Source organism: Leptosomus discolor, chromosome 1, assembly GCF_034619465.1.
Source record: "Leptosomus discolor isolate bLepDis1 chromosome 1, bLepDis1.hap2, whole genome shotgun sequence".
Classification (NCBI taxonomy): domain Eukaryota; kingdom Metazoa; phylum Chordata; class Aves; order Leptosomiformes; family Leptosomidae; genus Leptosomus; species Leptosomus discolor.
In genome coordinates, this window is record NC_141391.1 from 132,558,801 (window position 1) to 132,579,105 (window position 20,305).

General features: G+C 53.2%; 2 protein-coding genes across 2 annotated transcripts; both read left to right on the forward strand.

Annotated features, from left to right (window-relative positions):
* Positions 1-4,582: 4,582 nt before the first annotated feature.
* On the forward strand, positions 4,583-7,847 carry GPR162 (G protein-coupled receptor 162). The gene is made up of 4 exons (XM_009960002.2): positions 4,583-5,422; positions 6,243-6,432; positions 7,002-7,153; positions 7,320-7,847. Exons 1-4 carry the CDS (start codon positions 4,583-4,585, stop codon positions 7,845-7,847), a joined length of 1,710 nt encoding a protein of 569 aa, XP_009958304.1.
* A 1,585-nt stretch (positions 7,848-9,432) lies between these two features.
* Positions 9,433-20,157, forward strand: P3H3 (prolyl 3-hydroxylase 3). Its single transcript, XM_086478646.1, has 15 exons — positions 9,433-9,852; positions 10,168-10,320; positions 11,023-11,206; positions 11,331-11,462; positions 12,483-12,616; positions 12,906-12,995; positions 13,342-13,394; positions 13,607-13,665; positions 14,823-14,947; positions 15,070-15,165; positions 16,150-16,300; positions 16,474-16,591; positions 19,014-19,089; positions 19,509-19,649; positions 19,945-20,157. The coding sequence occupies exons 1-15, from the start codon at positions 9,433-9,435 to the stop codon at positions 20,155-20,157; spliced, it is 2,145 nt and encodes a 714-aa protein (XP_086334772.1).
* The last annotated feature ends 148 nt before the right edge of the window (positions 20,158-20,305 follow it).

The following is a 20,305-nucleotide window of genomic DNA, read 5'->3' on the forward strand; positions in this document are numbered from 1 at the left end:
GCCCGCCGGGACCTCCGCCGCGGGCGCCCGGAGGGGCCGGGGCCGGGGCGGTGGCTCCCGCGCCCGGCCGGCCGGCCCGCCCCCTGGCTGCTCGGCCCGGCGGTGCTCCCGCCGCCGTCTCCCGCCGGCGCTCCCCGCCCCTCGCCCCTCGCCGTCGCCCCGCCTGGCGGATGGCCGGAGCGCGGGGCCGGGGCGGCTGCCTGCGGCGTCCGCTGCGGCGGCCGGGGCCAGGGGCCGGCACAGCCGGGCAGAGGCGCGCACAGCCGCGCGGGGCGCCCGTCGCCATGGCAGCGCTTGCTCCGGCGAGAGGTAAGATGGGTCCCTCCGGCCGCCGCCGCCGCTGCGATCGGCCCCCGCCGCCGCCGCCGCCGCCGCCGCCGCCAGCCCCCTCTCCGCTCCGTCGCGCGCAGGGCGGCGCCGCCGCCGGGCACGGCCGCGCCCCGGGGCGCCCCGCGGGCTCCGCGGCCTCGGCCCCCACCCAGCCCAGCCCAGCCCAGCCGAGCCCAGCCCAGCCGAGCCCAGCCCTGGCCGGCCGCACTGCTTCGCTCCGCCGCCGCCGCCGGGCGAGGCTCGGGGGCCGCCCGGCCCGGACCCCCGCCGCTCCTCCGGCCGCCGCGGTAGCCGCGGCCATGCCCGGGCTGCCGGGCGGGGGGCAAAGAGAGGGGGCGGCGAGGGCAGCACCTCACCTCGGCCCCGGGCCGGCCAGCCGCATCCCCCGGCACCCTGGTTTTCTGCGCTGTGCCTTGCAATTATTCGGGGTCATCTTCCCCTCGGAACCCCGCCCTTGCCTTCCCCTGAGTCACCAGCCCCAGGAGTCTCTCTTCTCCCTGCTGGTGGGGCGGGTGGTGGGATGAAGCGGGGGGGCTCTGGCTGGGGAGCAGGGCCAGGTGAGGATGGGTTTTCCCGACCTGGCCATCCTGCATCAGCTCCGGGGACTTTCCCGTCTCCAGGAGCAGGAGGACCGCAGCTCAGAGCAGAATTGGGCCCCAAAGCCAGCAGAGGCGGGAGGGTTCCTGCCTCATTGAGGGAATAGCGTGGGCTACCAGAACAAGCTGGGTGGGAAGGGCGGCAGGAGATGCTGCAAGAAAATTCGTTCCCCTGGGATTATCGGGGCCAGCTAGCTTCATAACTGTCTCCAGAGGCCACAGGCCTAACTGCAAGAGTGATGGCATCGGGGGAAAAAAGACGAACCAGGGCAGAATGGGGGATTCGCCTATCTAGTCACAGCAAACTGCTCCAAGCAGGGAGGAAAGGAGGAAAAAGCCTCAGGTGGTTACAGAGAGGTTGAGAAAATACAGAGAAGCAGAAGGAAGGGGAGGGGTGGGAGTTGAGCCACTAGCTCAGACTGAGAGGCTGTTGATCCATCCACAGAAATTAAGTTTACATGTGCTCCAGTCAAGGTGTGGAGCAGGTCTATACCTTCCCAGAATATACTGCTTGGGTGTCCCCTGTAGATGAAGACGGAAGAAGGGGTCTGAGCTGATAGGACCGGGGGTCACTGGCAAAGGTGAGTAGTCTCAGGACTAGGTTAAGAGTCTTTATTCGCTGGCTTTGTAGCCATGGAGTGCCTGGAGACCAGAGCTGCTCTAGCAGAAACGTGTTAGGTAGGCAAGGTTTGTGACCAAAAGACTTGTGCTTCAAACCTGCAGGATGGCAGGTGCTGAGGGAGCTGGCAGAAGTCATTGCTAGACCACTCTCTACCATCTTTGGTAAGTCGTGGGGAACAGGAGAGGTGCCTGAGGACTGGAGGAAAGCAAATGCCACTCCAGTCTTCAAAAAGGGCAAGAAGGAGAACCTGAGTAACTGCAGACTGGTCAGCCTCACCTTCACCCCTGGAAAAGTGATGGAACAACTTATCCTTGATGCTGTCTCTAGGCATATCAAGGATAAGAGGGTCATTAGGAGCAGTCAGCATGGCTTCACCAAGGGGAAGTTGTGTTTGACCAACTCAATAGCCTTTTATGAAGACATAACCAGGTGGATAGATGATGGTAGTGCAGTGGATGTGGTTTATCTTGATTTCTGTAAAGCATTTGACACCGTCTCCCACAGCACCCTCGCAGCTAAACTGAGGAAGTGTGGTCTGGATGATCGGGTAGTGAGGTGGGTTGTGAATTGGTTGAAGGAAAGAAGTCAGAGAGTTGTGGTCACTGGGACAGAGTCTAGTTGGAGGCCTGTATCTAGTGGAGTCCCTCAAGGGTCGGTACTGGGACCAGTACTATTCAATATATTCATCAATGACCTGGACGAGGGAACAGAGTGCACTGTCAGCAAGTTTGCTGATGACACAAAACTGGGAGGAGTGGCTGACACACCAGAAGGCTGTGCTGTCATTCAGAGAGACCTGGACAGGCTGGAGAGCTGGGCAGGGAGAAATTTAATGAAATACAACAAGGGCAAGTGTAGAGTCTTGCATCTGGGAAAGAACAACCCCATGCACCAGTATAGGCTGGGGACTGAGCTGTTAGAGAGTAGCATAGTGGAAAGGGATCTGGGGGTCCTGGTGGACAGCAGGATGGCCGTGAGCCAGCAATGTGCTCTTGTGGCCAAGAAGGCCAATGGCATCCTGGGGTGTATTAGAAGGGGTGTGGTCAGTAGATCAAGAGAGGTTCTCCTCCCCCTCTACTCTGCCCTGGTGAGATCGCCTCTGGAATATTGTGTTCAGTTCTGGGCCCCTCAGTTCAAGAAGGACAGGGAGCTGCTTGAAAGAGTCCAGCGCAGAGCCACAAAGATGGTTAAGGGGGTGGAACATCTCCCTTATGATGAAAGGCTGAGGGAGCTGGGTCTCTTTACCTTGGAGGAGACTGAGGGGTGACCTCATTAATGTTTATAAATACGTAAAAGGTGAGTGTCAGGAGGATGGAGCCGGGCTGTTCTCGGTGATGGCCAATGACAAGACAAGGGTCAGCGGGTGCAAGCTGGAGCACAGGAGGTTCCACATTAACATAAGAAAAAACTTTTTCACTGTGAGGGTGACAGAGCACTGGAACAGGCTGCCCAGAGAGGTTGTGGAGACTCCTTCTCTGGAGACATTCAAAACCTGCCCAGACACGTTCTTATGTGATCTATTCTAGGTGGTCCTCTCTGGCAGGGGGGCTGGACTAGATCTTTCGAGGTCCCTTCCAACCCCTAACATTCTGTGATTCTGTATTGCTGGAGTGATGGCACGCACCCGTGGATGGGACAGGATGAGAGCGGCAGGTTACAATCCAGAGCACTGGTGGAGAAAAGCCGAGGTCCAAAGACTGGCAGAGCCATGGGAGCTGTGCAGCAGGAGCGAGTGGTGTCGTAGCAGCTGCATTGGGAGGGCAGGACCCAAATGGCAAGGAGCGAATCAGGCCTTCCATTACAGAAATGGCACTAGTAACACTTTGGGTGGGGAACCTCAGACTGGAAGGGCAGGGATCACAGGGTGTCTTAGCAGCACTGGAAGGAGTTGCTGGGGGCCAGAGTCCAGCCTGAGGTACACAGGGACTGCTGCAAATCTGGCTCTTCTGTTCCCTGAAAGACACAGGGAGTGCACTACTCAGCCTAAATCATGACAAGGTGTTTGTGTGGGCAAGGAGTGAGAGAGATCTGGGGAGATAGAATGATCTTAAATTACTTTTTCTCTTTTCTCTCTTCTACAGTGAACCTCGTGCCCTGAATCTCCAAGGGAACCTTTGAAAAGGAGCTTCCCCTCCCCGCCATCTTCTTATTGTGTGCCAGCTCTGCCGTGCGCTGTGCAGGAAAGCTTGAAAGAGCAGGCTGAGGCTTGGAGCATAGCAAAAAGGACAATGTAGTGAGGGTGCTGTGAGGTCTTGGATAGGGATCCCTCTGAATCTTGTTCCTCACCCTTCACTCTCTGCTGATGGCTCTCTGACAGCCTTGGCAGGAACCTCTACCTGGCCACGAGCGTGGCATTTGGTGAGAGGGGTTTTACACACAGTGTATGTGCCACCCTCACCATTTCTTTAGGACCTTTGTCCTGCCTCCTGTCTTCTCTGAAACTCTTGGCTAGCTCCTCATTCACTAGGACACTGGGCAGCAGGCATCTGCTACAACCAAACTGTTTGGAATCCCCAGCAGTTCCTGTTTACCTGTGGCCTTCAGCAGTCCCAGCAGAAGGTGGTCCCTGAGATAGAAGGTGCCTGGTGGACACATGAAGTAAGGAGAGCTTTTTCTTTGGGGGAAGAGTGGAGGAGGGGGATGAAATAGATGGGGAGGAAAAAAAAAAGTGAGCTCAAGCGAGTGAGGGAAGAAGTACTGGCAAGTGTTCATGAGAGAGAAAGAAGGTGGAAGAAAGAAAAAGAAAGAGAACAGGGGAAAAAACAAGTGCTTTTCTTTCTTGGAAAAGAGCAAGGGAAAGAAATATAAGCAAACAGAAGAGAAAGGGAAGACTGAAAGTGAGACAGAGTTGACGGCTGTTCTGCCTAGCACCTGGTGGCAATGCCTTGAGGAACCCTTCCAGCCTGTGCACACCTCGCATCGCAGCAGCAGCAGCAGATGAGGAGGGACGTGGCTCCCCCAGTGTGGAGTCCCACTCGCCCTCTTACAAAATCCCAGTGGCAGGGACAGGGTGCAGCCTAGCAGGGGTGGCAGCATGGAGGACTCTGAATCAGAGTCCACTTTGCACAACAACTCACTGTGGTGGCTGGCATGTGGGATGTTAGCCCTGTTGGCCAACTCTTGGATTATCCTCAGCATCACGGCCAAACAACAGAAACACAAGCCCCTGGAGCTGCTGCTATGCTTCCTTGCTGGGACACACATCCTTATGGCAGCAGTACCCCTCACCACCTATGCTGTGGTGCAACTGCGGCGTGAGTCCTCCGACTACGACTGGAATGAAAGCATCTGCAAGGTCTTTGTCTCCACATACTACACCCTGGCGCTGGCCACCTGCTTCACGGTGGCCTCCCTTTCCTACCACCGGATGTGGATGGTGAGATGGCCAGTCAACTACCGGCTGAGCAATGCAAAGAAGCAGGCTCTGCATGCAGTCATGGGTATCTGGATGGTGTCATTCATCCTCTCCACCCTGCCCTCCATCGGCTGGCACAACAACGGTGAGCGCTACTATGCCCGTGGCTGCCAGTTCATTGTCAGCAAGATAGGGCTGGGCTTCGGTGTTTGCTTTAGCCTCCTGCTGCTCGGAGGAATCGTCATGGGCTTGGTGTGCGTGGGTATCACTTTCTACCAGACTCTGTGGGCACACAGAAGACGCCGGCGGTGCCACCATCAGAGGGCAGAGGAGGCGTCATCCTGCTCTTCATCAGCACACACCACTTTCAATGTGCCGGCCATTGTAGTGGAGGATGTACGAGGCAAAAGGAGGTCTTCACTGGATGGCTCTGAGTCAGCCAAGACCTCCTTGCAGATGACCAACCTCATCAGCGCTATTGTCTTCCTGTATGACACACTCACTGGGGTGCCTATCTTGGTAAGCAGCGAGTTCTCCCTTTCCCTTCAGAGTCTACAGTTAAACTAGATTTCCATTTCTCTCAAATTTTAGAGAAGAAACTCTGTCTTCTGTTCAACAGCCACAGAGCTGCTGTATCTGAGTCTGTGTTATTCTGAGGGACCGTTTTAAAGAGATTGCAGTAATTCTCTCATCCTTCTGCAGCAGCATTTTCTTAAGACAAGTCTAAGCCTGAGGAACACACGCCACACAACTAAAACCACTGTGAAAGTTTTAAGTGGCTAAGAGGAAAGGAAATTTCTGCAAACTTACAAGGGGATCTACCTCTGTAAATACAACGAGATTTCTATTTCTCTGATTTGCTTCTGGAGAAATGATACACCAGCTTTAAAAGCTGTTGCAGACAGTTTTCTTTTTCCTTCTGCTTGTATGGTCATAGTCAGCATTCAGGTTTTGGCTGGCTGGCTGATTCTCTGCAAAACTGGAGAGCTGGGGAGGTTCTCAAAGGGAACCATTAAGAGAATAGAGACTTAGTTACAGCATGTTTTTTTCCCAGTGGCTGTGTCCTTTGTTAGCACCGATTTAGCTCCTGCTCATAATAAGCAAAGGGAAGAAGGGATGCTAACACCAGGTCTCATATTAGAGTTATGACAGCTTGGAATATGGTCCAGCAAACCTGGGGTAACACCCCAGGAACAGTTTTTCAAAGCAGCACGGGGTAATTACTTGACAAATCGTTTACAGACAGATTACGTTCTACTAGAGAATTGACTCCTGTTATCTTTCTCCCTTGATCCCCACTTCTGTCTTCTTAGCATTGTTTCTCTCTCTTACCTCAAAGGTTGTGAGCTTTTTTAGCCTGCGCTATGATACGGCCCCCACCTGGATGGTCCTGGCTGTGCTCTGGTGCTCCATGGTGCAGACCCTGCTTCTCCCCTCCTTCATCTGGTCCTGTGAGCGCTACCGAGCCGATCTCCGCACTGTGTGGGAGCAGTGTGTGGCTATCATGTCTGAGGAAGACGGAGATGATGGTAAGCTCCTCGCCACCCCACAGTCACCTTTCCTCGCTAACTCCCTCCCCAAAAGACTACAGAGGAAAGAGGGGTCTGCCTTAGGAAAATGACCTGAAGGCACTAGGAGTGGTGTTGTGGGTGGCTAGGTGGGATTCATGTTATAGCTTGGAGTCAGCAACCATGACAAAATTTATTGTGGAGGAGGCTCTGCCACTTGCTGCCTTATGACTCACTAGCATCCAGGAAAAATTAAGGCAACATCCTTCATAGTAGATGCAAGAGTAGAGACTGTGTACAGCTGCCAAACCACAATGCAACTGACACGCCAGGCCTCAGCCCAACTTGCTGATCCAAAGGTCCAGGTTCTGTTAGTGAGCAACTCAAAAGTAAGACAGAAGAAACAGGGCAGTGTCTGGGTGGTTTACTGTGGCTGCAAGCAGAAAGACAAGGTCCTTGTTCAGAGGTGAGCCCTAAGGGCTGCAAGTAGGGCAGCAGAAGTCAGACAAGCATTAGGATGGCATCCAGGTGCCCTGATAACACTCCTCTTCTGGCTCAAGAGTGTTGACTGTCGTTCTCTTTGCCAACAGATGGTGTGTGTGACGATTATGGTGATGGCAGGATCTGCAAAGTGAGATTTGATGCGAATGGTGCTGCAGCTGTGAAGCGGGACTCCCGGGACATCAAGCTGCTGCCCATGCACCACATGTTATTGCCCCAGGACAAGGTGCACTACCTGCAGGTGAGCCAAGAGCTAGCAGGGGCAGCCCCACAACCCACTTCCTTCTCTGTCAGTCTCCCACGCCTTTATGTCCTCTTGACTCTCTTCTCTGAGAAAGCCTCAGCTACTCCCCTCCTGTTCTGGCTCTTCAAGTCTTCCATCACCTGCCGCCTTCTCTGTTTTCCAGGTCCCTATCTCCCGGAGAATGTCACATGATGAGACTAACATCTTCTCCGCCCACCGCTCTGCTCCATCCTTCCTACACAAGTGGTCTTCATCTGACGACATCCGCATTTCCACCCCCCGCAAGCCTGGAGGCCCTGGCTTCTTGCCTCCTCAGCTGCATGACTACCAGCACCGCCGGCGGCCCCCAGAAGATGAGTTGACAACCCTACGGCAGTTTTTGGAGGGGGGGTTGATGCCCCGGGGCTCCAGCTCCAGCGCCTGCTTCTTCCGAGATGAGATCACCACGTTCATCGACGAGACGCCACAACCTACCCCAGCCTGCAGCCCACGGCACTCCTGTCTCCTGCTCGCATCACGCCGTGATCGCCGCCTCTCCCTCGGCAGCAGAGAGGAGGAGAACGCCAACCGGCCACGGCGCTGCTCCTTGGCTGGCAACGAAGCCTGGCATCTGCAGGATGGGGAGCAGGCGCCGTGTGAAAGGACCCTTGAGGCCTGCGAGGCACAGACCTTCCAGGATCCCAAACTATGAGAGACAGCATCAAAAACATTCAGTGCCATCACTATTTTTAAATAAACCTCGAAGTGTTCCCTTTGTCCCAGGACCCGGTCACTAATTTGCATTCTCATCTTTCTCGCCAGCAGGCAGGAAGCATGGCACCCCACACTGCTGGGGGAAAAAGAAGTGGGACAGACCCGCAGAAGGGAGCTTCATGGAGGATGAATGGACAGCCTGTGCCTGCTCTCAGGTTACAAACACACCCACCGCTGCCACCGCCACTTGGCACCCTCGCCAGTCCTGTCCCTTTGTGAACTCCACCCTCGCATCCACTCTGCCCTAAGAGACAAGGCAGGCGGAGAATGGTATTAAAATTCTATATTTGGAGTGTCAGTCGTGTGTCTGTTTTTAAAATAATATATTAGTAATAATTTTGTTTCCATAGAAACAAAAATGACTGGCCTAATGTTTGATGAAGCATCACAGGCTTCTGGAAGGGAAACGCGGAACGTGCGAGGCTCCTTCCCTCCCTCCCTGTCCCTTTCTTGTCAGTGCATCTGGAAGGCAGCAGATGCTTAGCAGCCCAGGGAAGGGAAAAAAGCCCGTGAAGGAGTTGTCATGGAAGGCTGGGTAAAAAGTTTTCCTGTCCATTTCAGGGGAGACTTAGGCTGCCTGCAGCTAAGTAGGAGTGGCCTCTGTGCTTTCTAATATTGCTTAGCAAAAGGTATTGCTTTGAGGCAACCCAAGCTTGAAAACAATTAAATTCTCTCCAAAAAGACCCTGACCCATTACATCTCTTTTCACTGGTGCAAACTGTTAGTTCCAGTGTGAACTTTGCATGAAACACCATGGCCCAAACTTCTCACCGAAATAGGAAAGCTGACAGAGCCTTCCAGGGGTTAGTCCCCCATCTGCCTATGCTGTCAAGCTGGGAGTGGTGAGGTCGGGAACAGACTCCTGCCCCACACAAAACTTGGAAGGGAGGTGCAGAGGCAGCATGCGGCAGATGGACCTTCTCCTGCCTGGTGCTGACTGTAGTTCCAGCTATGGACAAGAGTTTGGCTGCATGGGAGAGGAGGTAGGTCGCCTCCAAAGCGCTTCTCCGTGTGATGGGACTTGGTCTATGAACTGTCAAAATGTGCCTCGTCCCAGGCGTGCATTCTGATAGATTAACTGTAACTGCTTATGAGACATCTCGTTGGAGGGGTCTGGGTGACCCGTACCAAAGGGAGGTTTAGCGCCGGGGGGTCCTTGGCGGATGCCTGGACAAAGGACCACGACAGACAAGAAGGTGCTGAGGCTCTGCTGGCCCACTGGTGCTGAACCGAGCCAGGCTGGTTCAGGCGCCCACGGAGTGGCAGCAGGTCTCAGCCGGCGCAGCAGGACCCGCTCCCGCGGAGAGACGTGGGGACGGGGGCTGAGCCAGGCCTCGCCCCCGGCAACGGCCCTCTCCACCGCTCCCCCACCTGGACGCCCAGCCACCGCCCACCGCGGCCCCGGCCCGGCGCCGCCCGCCGGCCCGCCCGGCCCGGCCCCCTGGGTGGGCCTAGCCCGGGCCCCGCCGGAACGCCAACCCGGCCCGGACCCCCTCTCCTCCTCCTTCCCCGGTGGCTCGGCCATGGCCTCCTTCCTCTGCCTCTGCCTCCTCCTCCTCGCCGCCGCCGCCACGTCGCCGAGCCGCCTGGTCCCCTACGACCTGCTGTACGCTGACGGGGTGCGGGCGTACTTCGCCCGGGACTGGGGGCGGGCGGCCGAGCTGCTGCAGCGCGCCCTCCACAGCTACGCGGGGCTGCGGGCGGCCCGCCGCGCCTGCGGCGCCGCCTGCCGCCGGGAGGCGGCCTTCATCGGCGAGCCGCCGGGGGCCGGGCCCTGGGAGGCCGCCCTCTTCGGCAGGGTGCTGCAGCGTGCCGACTGCCTGCAGCACTGCCTGGGGCGCCGGCTGGGCGCCGCGCCCTCCGCCCACCGCGCCAGCCACACCATCCGCCGGGACTTCGAGCAGAGGGAGCCCTACAACTACCTCCAGGTGGCCTACTTCCAGGTGAGGAATGGCCCCGGCGGCGGCCAGGGGCCCCGCGGGGCGGACTGGCCCCGGGGGGCTGGGAGTTGCCACCTCCGGGCAGGCCCCGGAGGCCTCTGTCAGCAGAAGCAGGGTGCTGGCTCTGCGCGGTTCTCCTGGAGAGCCACCGGCCGGTCCTGAGGAGGCGGTGGGCAAAGGCTCGCCTGCCTGGGACATGGGCTGTCAGGGCAGCACGGGGCACAGGTGCCTTGTGGGTGAATCTGGGAAGCAGCTGGGGTGAGGGGTGGGCGTGAAAAGAAGGGGGCCCGCAAGAATGTGACAGCCTTTTCTCCACAGTTGAAGAAGCTGGATCAGGCCGTGTCTGCTGCTCACACCTTCTTCGTCGCTAATCCCCAGCACCTCCAAATGCGGGAGGACATAGAGAAGTACCGGCGTATGTCAGGGGTGAAGTCGGACAACTTCCGGGACCTGGAGGCGACGCCACACTGGGTGAGGGTTTGATGCAGAGCCAGGTGGTAGCAGCTCTTATCCCATCCCAGGGACCAGTCTGGGACCCTGATCTGTTCCCACGCAAGAGCTGTGGCTTGAGGCAGAACCCTCATATAGAAAGATTTGGCTTGGAAGGGTCTTTTAAACCTCACCTAGTCCAAACCCCTGCTGTGGGCAGGGACATCTTTCACTAGACCAAGTTGCTCAAAGCCCCATCCGACCTGGCCTTGAACACTTCCAATGACTCGGCATCCACAACTTCTCTGGGCATCCTGCTCCAGTGTTTCACCACCCTCATCATAACAAATGTCTTCCTTATCTCCAATCTAAATCTATGCTCTTTCAGTTTAAAACCATTGCCCCTTGTCCTGTCGCTACAGGCCTTGGTCAAAAGTCTCACTCAGTCTTTCTTATAAGCCACCTTTATATTTGGAAGGCTGCAAGAAGGTCTTCCTGAAGACTTCTGTTCAGGCTGAAGGCAAAGCATTGCAAACGTGACACAGACTTTCTGGTGACAGTTATGGCAGGCTTCAGGGCCATGGAGAAGCATATTTGGCTTACAACCAGATTTGCTGTCACTGCTTGGTGGGCTGCGCATGATCAGGCAGGCCCCTAGGTGTCAGCACTACCCTGTGAGCGACTCGAAGTCTCAGGGCATCCTTTGGTGTCACCCACACTGATGAGGGAACCTGTCCTTCACAGGAAGCATATGAGGCTGGGGTGCAGCACTACAGCGCAGATGAGTACCTGCAGGCTGTGGCCAGGCTGGAGGAGTCACTCACAGAGGCACTGTCAGCACTGGAAGAGTGTCGTGCCCTGTGCGAAGGGCCTTGGGAGGAGGAGGAGGAGGAGGAGATGCAACCTGGCCTGTATGAAGCCATTGCAGGTAACATTAGAGGCACAGAGGGTTGGGTAGGAAGGCCATGCTCCCCACACTGGACATGCCCCTGTTACCCAGCACTCCTGTCTGGAAGAAGTGTGAGTTGCTTTCTTGCTCCTCTCTCTTGCAGCCCATTATATTCAGGTTTTGAAGTGCAGACAGCAGTGCGTCCTTGAAATTGCCACAAAGCCGGGGCGGATTTCTGCCACGGAAGATTTCATACCCTCTCATCTTGACTTACTGCAGTTTGCCTATGATCAAGGTGAGCAGAGCCACAACCCAGTGGGTTATGCTGAGGCACCCCTAAACTTGCCCTTTGCCTCTGGTCGTGGGGAGCAGCCTGTCATGGGGAGAAATGACACACTGACCATAGCTTTACCTCTCACTCCCTGCTTCTGCCCCCTGACTCTTCCCAGAACCTCTCTTCTCTTGCTCAAGCCTGTGGCCACCTTGGGAAATGTCCCTTGTGGTCCACTTCAGTCTCCTTGTGCAGCTTCTGTAATGTGTGACTGTTCCCACTTCTTTCCTCCGGCAATGTCCATTTCAAGTCCTTGCTCCAACTGTCTGCTGTGTATTCTATAAACTCCTTTTCAGTATGTGGCTCCAGACCAGGCCCCCACTTCTTATCTAGTGCGTGCGCCTGCATCTCAACTGAACAGTGGTGTTCCTTCTGAGTCAGCCCTGCCTGCCCTCGCTGAACTGATGGCTTGTCATGACATTGGTCATCCTGTCACCCTATTGCTTTCACACGTCCCTCAGCTCTTCTCTTGGATATGTCTTCTCCTTCCCACACTGACCCAACTGTCTCTCATCTGCTCTGTCAGACCATTGATAAAACTTGTATCTCAGAGAAGCCTCCAGGCCCCTCATCATGTCTATTTGGTGAGAGAGGTGGAACCATCTTTCTTCCAGATATATACTTATTTTTAATCTGTCTCCTCTGAACAAGCTCCCAGTGAGTATTGGAAGTGCACCCATTCTTATAGAATTGTAGAGTCAATAGGTTGGAATAGACCTCTAAGATCATCAAGTCCAACCGTTGACCTAATACCACCATGCCCACTAAACCATATCTACAAGTGCTCACCAGGTTCATTCCGTGTATTCTCTGCCCATCATTGGGCAGAGGCCCAACAAGGCAGGGATTGATGTGTACTCAGTGTAAGGCCTCCAACTGCCAGATCCGACCAGGGCTTTGGGTGCTGCTAGCCTATACATGTTTGCTGCTAATGTCGAGTCTTTCAGAGACATATCTGTTTGTTCTGTTCTGTCCCTGCCCAAGTGGGGAACCAGGCACTGGCTGCTGAGTGTGCTACTTCCTACTTGCTCTTCTATCCCGCGGATGAGCCAATGTTGGAGAAAATGAAGCAGTATCGCACAGAACTGGGAGAGGACACAGCTGTCACAGCCAGAGAGGTAGTTACAACCCCGGGTCTGTACCTTTTGGCCCTCGCCTGTCCCGTGCGACAGGATCGCAGTCCAGGAGACAAAAAGGGAAATGTGTTTCACTGCAGATGTGTGCCCAGCCCAGGACTGACGAAACTGGAGCCTGAGTTTACTTATAGTCTGTAACAGGCAGGGTCCCTTCAGGACAGAACTGGGTGTTCATAGTGCACAGCAGTGTGTTGGGGCGGGTTTCTGCCCTGGACAGGGGTGGGGTTGTCTTTTGTGGGGTGGTGGTTTGACAACCTCTTTGCCTCCTTAGAGTATCCAACGTTATGTGCAGAGATCTTTGATGGAGAAGAAGTTGATTTATTATGCAGTGGAGCATCTAGGAGGAAGATTTAATGACCCTGTAAGTAACAGTATAATCTTAATCTTCCTGCCCTGATTTCACCAAGACAGTTGCCAGAATTCACTTCAGTAGCACGTGATCCAGAAAAGATCAGATGCTGATGAGAAGGACCCCCAGGTCCTTATGAGGTGGATCTTTAGGGCCTTTCTGCTGCTCTGGGACTGATGTTAGTTTGAAATTGCTGCTGTAACCATCTGCATTAGCCCAATCCAGCTGTCATCAGAAGCAGGCCAGAACCATTGGTCTGATACTCACCGGAGAAGCAGGACAAGGAACTGGCTGTTTGACAGGATCCATTGTGGGAGAAGTTTGTTGTGTACTGAACCATCTGCATTTGTTCTTACAGGATCTTTGGACTCCAGATGAGCTGATTCCTGAAAACCTAAAAGAAAAACATAGGTAAGGTTGGCCAAGACGACTAGGACTGAAATGTAAGTGTTGGAAGTAGGGGATGGGGTTGGACTGGTAGCGTTGGTACAAGGAACAGTGATACCTCCTGAGGAATGGGCAAAACAGGAAGAGGGAGGGTGTGAATTGCTATCACAGAGGAGGGTTAGACATAGCTCTGTGTACTGACAGCCCTGGTCTCTGTTTTTTCCCTTGCTCTTGAGAGAGGATCAGGAGAAGCAAAAGCAGGAAACTCTGGGTGTGGAAGAGAGGGAGAAGAGGGGTGAGTAAAAGAGCTTGAAGAAGTACTTGAATACAGTTAGCCAGGCTTAGCCAGGCTAAGTGCTGTCTTCCATCCTCAGACATTTGAATGCTAGCATAGATGCAGACTGACTCGAATGGCTCAGCAAGTCTTCTCACTGTTTCTTTTCTCCATCTTTGATGCATGTGTAATCTTGCAAAATCTCACTGCGTACGACTCTGGGATAGGAACTCAAAGAGCGCTGTGGCTGGAGAAGCTGAAAGCAGTGGTGCCTGAATACGTGACAAGCCTGTGGACGTGCAGATCCCTGTTCAGTGTGGCAGGAGTGTCTACACCAAATCTGGTTCAACTCCACCAGCCCGACTTCAAACAACATTTTTCTGAAGGGAACAAGGAGAGAGGGGGGGAAATGGAAACTGGTAACAGACTATTCGGCTTGGGCAAGTTTTTCCCTGAAAAACACAAGTCCAAATGGTTTGTGGCTGAATGCTGTAGACTGCAGTGCAGAATCCCGTGTTCTTGCTAGTCCTGTATTCTTATGTGTGGACACACAGCCTCTTGCAGGGCTCAGTCCTGGAGTCTTTGCTTGAAGTGACCCTAAGTGGTTCTCTACTGTGACACATGGGAGAGGGCCTGAGTGCCTTGGCATTCCTGGCCATCCAGAGGTCAGAGCAGGGGAAAAAAAGGCCAAAGATCAAAAGATCAAATCACCAGCTAATACCCATTGCTCCTCTTTGGGGCTGAAGAAAGTAGAAACATTCACTGGAGATAATTCTGGGATAAGATGTGTGATAAAAAGGAGGGTTGATGGAGGTGTTTACCTGCTTCTTTTCTCCAGAGCCTCACCCCCGTAGGCTGGACCTGTTCTGCTGCTGCGATCCACAGTGCACTCAACTTTCCCTAGCTCCCTGCTGCTCTCCCAGCAAGCCCCAAGTTTCTGCTGGCTCCTGAAGCACTTGCTGTAGGCCAGCTTCCCCAGCTGATGCTCTGGTTCCCCTGAAGCATGTGAGGGGTGCAAGTGGCCCAGGTCTGCGAGGGATGGGCACTTCTGGGGAACTGTCCTGTCTTCTCAGAGAATGTATAGTGTCTCTCCACTTCCTTATCCAGGCTGGGGGTTGGTGTCTGAGGTCTTCTTGTCCAAAGCTTGCTCATGCCTGTCGGTACTTGCTTCTTGACAGGTCCTTTGCCTTTTGAGGGTATTGCTGTCACAATGGATTCCAGCCGGATGAATGGATCCCAGAGGGTTGTGTTCGACAGAGTGTTGACGGAGTCTGAGTGTAAGGACCTTCTCCGGCTGACAAAGGTGAGGCCTGGGTCTTGTAGGAGCTCCTGTATGTGTACTTTCCTTCTCAGCAGGCAGGGTTGTGGTGTTTCCATGGAGGAGAGTTGGCAGCCTGATGTGTCATCTGTATCCTTCTATTCCAGGCAGCAGGAGAAGCAGGAGAAGGCTATAGGGCAAGACGGTCACCTCACACCCCACATGAGAGATTTGAAGGGTTGACCATTTTGAAGGCCATGCAGGTAAGTGGCTCTGCGAGCCTGCCGCCTTCTTGATTGTCCAGAAAGAGTGTTTGCCACCCCAGTGCTTCTCTCTGTGAAGTGCGCTCTGGATGGGGTCTTGGGTGTGTTAATCTTCCTCAGAAGCACGTGTGGGTCATGTCCCCTGACCCTCTTCCTCCATGATCATGTTTAGGCATGTTGTACATAGAGGGCTTGACAAGTGCTTTCTTTCCTGTGAGATGGGGTATTGGGATTGCTGCTTGTCCCTGTGCAGTAGTCTTACAGACACACGTCACTCAAAATTGGAGAATAAAGGTGGAAGGAGCCTCTGGAGATCTCTAGTCCAACCCCCTGCTCACAGCGTGGCTAGTTCTAAAGCTAGATGAGATACCTCAAGGCTTTGCGCAGGCAAGTCATGAACATCTCCAAGAGTGGAGATTCCCCAGCCTCTCTTCTACAGCACCTGTTTCAGTGCTGTACCACTCTTGGGAGGGTGAAATTTTTCTTTGTATCTAGCCAAAATTTCCCTTTCTGCAGCTTTCGCCTGTTGCCTCTTGTCTTTTCAGTGTGTCCCTCTGAGAAGAGACTGCCTCCATCTTCTCTATAACCCCCTTTTAGGTGACAGAAGACTGTAGTTAGATCCTACTTTGGCCTTCTCTAGGCTAAAGAAGCCCAGCTCTTTCAGCATCTTTTTCTAAACCATGTGCTCCAACACCTCTGCCATCTGAAGACCTTTCACTCCAGTTTGCTAGTGTCCCTTGTGTACTGGGGGACTCAAAATGCTGCTGCATTCCAGATGTGGCTTCATGTGCTGAGTAGAAGGAAAGAATTGCTGCACAGGTGTAATCCCAGCTTATTTTCTCTTTACATGAGAAAACCTGTTCTTTTCTTACATGTGTGACCAGGACAAAACACAGGTCTCTTCTTCTGTACTGTGTACGTGTATCATTTCTTTAGAGTGTCTTTGTACGTAAGTATTCTAACAGGCTTGTCTTTCACTTGCAGCTGGCCCAGAATGGGGACGTGGACTGGAGAGACGCCAAATTGCTTCTGCAGGCCAGTGAGAAATCACGGCAAATCATAGAGTCCTATTTTACTCCTGGAAAGAAACTCCATTTCTCATTCACACACCTTGTGTGCCGCACAGCTGTAGACGGTAAAGAACCTTTCACCTTGTTAGTCTCTGTCTCCTGGAGAGTGTCCTCAGTCCCAGCCATGTGCTCTCAGGAGACTCTCATCCCTTTCCTCTCACTGTGCCCCTTTCATTCTGATGTATGCTTTCTTGAAACTGAAAATGCCCATATTCTTTTTTATAACTTCACTTTTCAGAGGAACAGGAAGGTCGCATGGATCTTAGTCATCCTGTCCATGCTGATAACTGTCTCTTGGATCCTGAGGGGCAAGAGTGCTGGCGAGAACCACCTGCCTACGTGTACAGGGACTACAGGTAAGAGAAGAAGGGGATCTGCGTTAGATCATGTGGAGATCAAAACGTCTCCCCAGCCCTGTCAGAGGATGATCTCAGCTTAAGGAAACCAGGTAGTGGGCTGTTGGCTCAAAGCCAGCCAGGGCTGTAGCATCAGGCAGCAGGCTGCATCAGTGGCTTCCAGAATGAGGTGTGAAACACCTTCCCTAGGCTGGGAAAAAGATCTGCCCTTTCTCCCTCCTCCCTCCTCTTAGCCAGCATTATCAGAGAGCTGAACAAGGCTGGATGACTGCATTAACTAGAACCATGATATCAAATTGTTGTCTTGTGGTCTACCACAGTACTACACTCCACTGACAGTCTGCTGCTTCTAATCAAATTCCGTCTTTCACAGTCTTCCATGCATTATAGGAGAGGGAGAACCAAACTCCTTGGATTTCCTTTGTTTGAGCAGCCAGTGTAATTTGGTGACTATTCACTTTGTTCATCTCTCTCAGGATTCACTGCCAATGCTTTGTGTTGGGTTTTTCCATTCCACGTGAGGGATTTTTTCCAGCCTGTGGTAGGTTTTGTTGCTCTCTTGTGAAAGAACCTGAAATATATTTTAAAGATGGTAACAGTTGTTGCACGGTGCAGCCAGATGAGGTCAGTTCACTACAGTTGATTCCTCCTATTTACCATCTCATCCCTGGGCATCCAGAAATCTTATTTGCCTTTTATTTGAGTGATAGCTGTACCCAGAGCCAAAATCTTCTCTGAGCAGCCTGTGGTAAGGATGTGGGACTTAGAGGGAGTCAGTATCATTGAATCCATTTCCCTTCTGACATAGGTGTTGACATGGTCAGATTGTAAATTTACCAGGCTCTGTCATGTAACTAGTTAGATCTCTGTCCCTCCTGTGGGAAAGCTGTCCTGTTGCCTCACTCATCCGTGGGTAGCGGGCTTCTCTGACTTCTACCTGAATGCATGTTAAAATGTCTTTCTGGGATCTGTGCCACTGAGCTACTTCCAGGAGTATTCCTGCCCTCTTGCAGAGTGAATTGTGATTGACCAACTGACTCACAAGGGCTGAGCTCTTCCAGTGTCCTTTTGAAAGAGGTCTCTGTGCTCCAAACTTCCTGGATCTCTTCTGTGTGTTTGTGCTGTGGTCATTAAAGAAACTACTGAACAGGATTGGGCCAAGGGGTCTAAGAGTCCCAGTGATCCTCCTCCAGGCGAACAGTACTCCTTTCGGTGCCCGTGGTGCACTAGTCAGTGTGTGCTGTTCATGCACTCTTCACCTTCCCTGTGTTCATTAGTGATTTCCCTAGGGCAATGTTATGAGTACTTCTACCAGAGTCCGAACTGCTGATATTGAGCATGTTGTCTTTCCCTGGGAAAGCAACTGTTTTGTTGAAGATTGTGTGGCTAGCCCAATCTGCTTTCAGTACCCCCATGTTACATTTTAAGACCATTTTCCATTTATCTCTTGTCCTTCAATTATCTTTCTCCTCAGAAATGAAGTCTAAAGCCCTGCAGACTGATGAGGTCAGGCTAACAGGGCTGTTTATGCTTCAACTGTTATCCCTACCCTCCTGCCCTTTCATGCTTGTGAGAGCTATGCTTGCTTTTCTCCAGTCATGTTACCACCCTCACTTCACAGTGTTATTAAAACCCTATGGCAGAAGAGCTACAACTTCCTGGGTTTCAAGGCTGGTAATCCTCTCGCTGTCCTTATGTCCTTAAAGTTTTGCTTCAGCAGCCACAATGTTGATTTCTATTTCTTTCTCCCAGTCCCCTTAATGAGCCTCTCTTGTTTGTCTGATGTTTTCTATCAACTTAATTGAATACCCAGAGGAACACAAGTAGCTTGAGGTCCATTCTTTCATCTAGTTGACCGTCATCTCACCTGCACTATGCAGTGGCCTCGCTACTTCTCTTTTTGTCTAGCATTAGTGAAGAAATATCTTGGTTTAATTCTCTTTTCTGCATGCACTAAGCCTCTTTTTGACCATTCTTATGTTACCCTGAAATTCCTTGACCCTTAAGACATGGCTTTCTTTGCTGAGCAATCTCCTCTTCCAGGCTTTGGATTATTCCCAATCTTAAAACATAAACAATGTCATGCCAGGTCAGAATGAAGGTCTGTCTAGCCTGGGGCATTGTCACAATGGTGCCACAGATGCATGCTGCAGGGGATTAAAAACAAAACAAAACAAAACAGGACAAGCACGTAGAGCTAACTCCCTGGCATACTCTCCTGGCCTCCTGTGGTTTGCAGGTCAGGGACTCCCCTGAGCTAGCCACCGCTGTATTTAACACCCCCAAATGGATTCACCCGTTAACTGGTCTGCTTGCTTTTTAAACCTGTGGTATCCACAGCCTACTCTGACAAGGAGTGTGTGGAAGCATCTGGGAGGAATGAGCTTCACCGTCCATGCGTCTTCTTTATTTTTGTCCACAGTGGCATTCTCTACCTCAATGATGACTTCCAAGGTGGAGGCCTTTTCTTCACTGAAATGGACACTGTGACTGTCACAGTAAGTCTGGGACTGGCCAAAAGCAGGAGAGAAGACTGTGGGTGAGACTTAGTCTGGGTGGGAGGAAACTAGTTCATTATTGGATCCCACCACTCCAAAAACAGTTCAGTGCTGGTGCTGTGGCAGATTCAAATAGGGGCAGCTAAAGGCAAATTGAGGCAAATCTCAAAGCAGAGGTTAACTCCTTCATAGCTGAGATGTTCGAGGCTTTTCCTGTCTGTGTGAGTCTGTGTCCTGTGTTGGCCCTTTGATTCTCTCGGTCCCTCCCCAAGGTCTATCTTGCTCACAGACTGGCAGTGGATGCCTTGTAGCTCTCTGCTATTCCATGTTCTCGGAGACAGTGTGACCTCTGTAGAAGGACTGTGTACCCCTGAGCAAGGGACTGGTGGCTTCATTGTGTCTTCTCTCTCTCCTGGCAGGCCGAGGTGCATCCTAAGTGTGGGAGGCTGGTAGCCTTCAGCTCTGGCAAGGAGAACCCCCATGGCGTGTGGGCAGTGAGCCGCGGAAGACGCTGCGCCATTGCTCTGTGGTACACACACTCCCAGGAACATGCTGAGCAGGTAAAGGACCATGCTGGAGAAACAGATATGAGTACCTCCAAGCTAGATCAAATCCCCCCAAGGAATGGCTTGTGGGCTTTCCCATGGGGCAGGACCTAGTGCAGCAGCTGGAGGTTGTCCTCTGACAGCGCACCTGGTGAAGGGGCCAGCCTGTGCTGGGTCCTGCAAGAGAGAATGGGCTCTGGAGGGGTTGGATGGATGTGGCAAAGATGAGACGTGTCTTGGCAGCCTCTGCAAACAGAGCCAAGACCCTAGCAGGGAGGGATTCATATCATCTCTGTCTCCATGGCTGCAGGAACGGGTGAAGGCAGAGGAGCTGATGGAGCAGAGGGCTGTGAGGCAGGACCGGCCTGATGGAGAAGAACGTCGGGGGGCTGATCACAGTGGCAGATCCTCCTCAGAGCCTCCCATTCCCAACAGTGGAGCCAGGCCCACAAGCCAGAGACCCAAGCCTGGCTCAGACAGGACACAGCACCCCAAGGAGCTGCGGGCCAGAGATGAGTTCTGAGTACACAGGGCCCCGGAGGCAGGGCTGGCACACACCATGGCCTGGCAGGTCACGGTAGCACCAGAACCACAGAGGCCTGGAGCAGTGTATTAGCATGCTAGAGCCATAGTGATGGGGAGGGATGCAGCTTTCTTCTCTGTGTCATCCC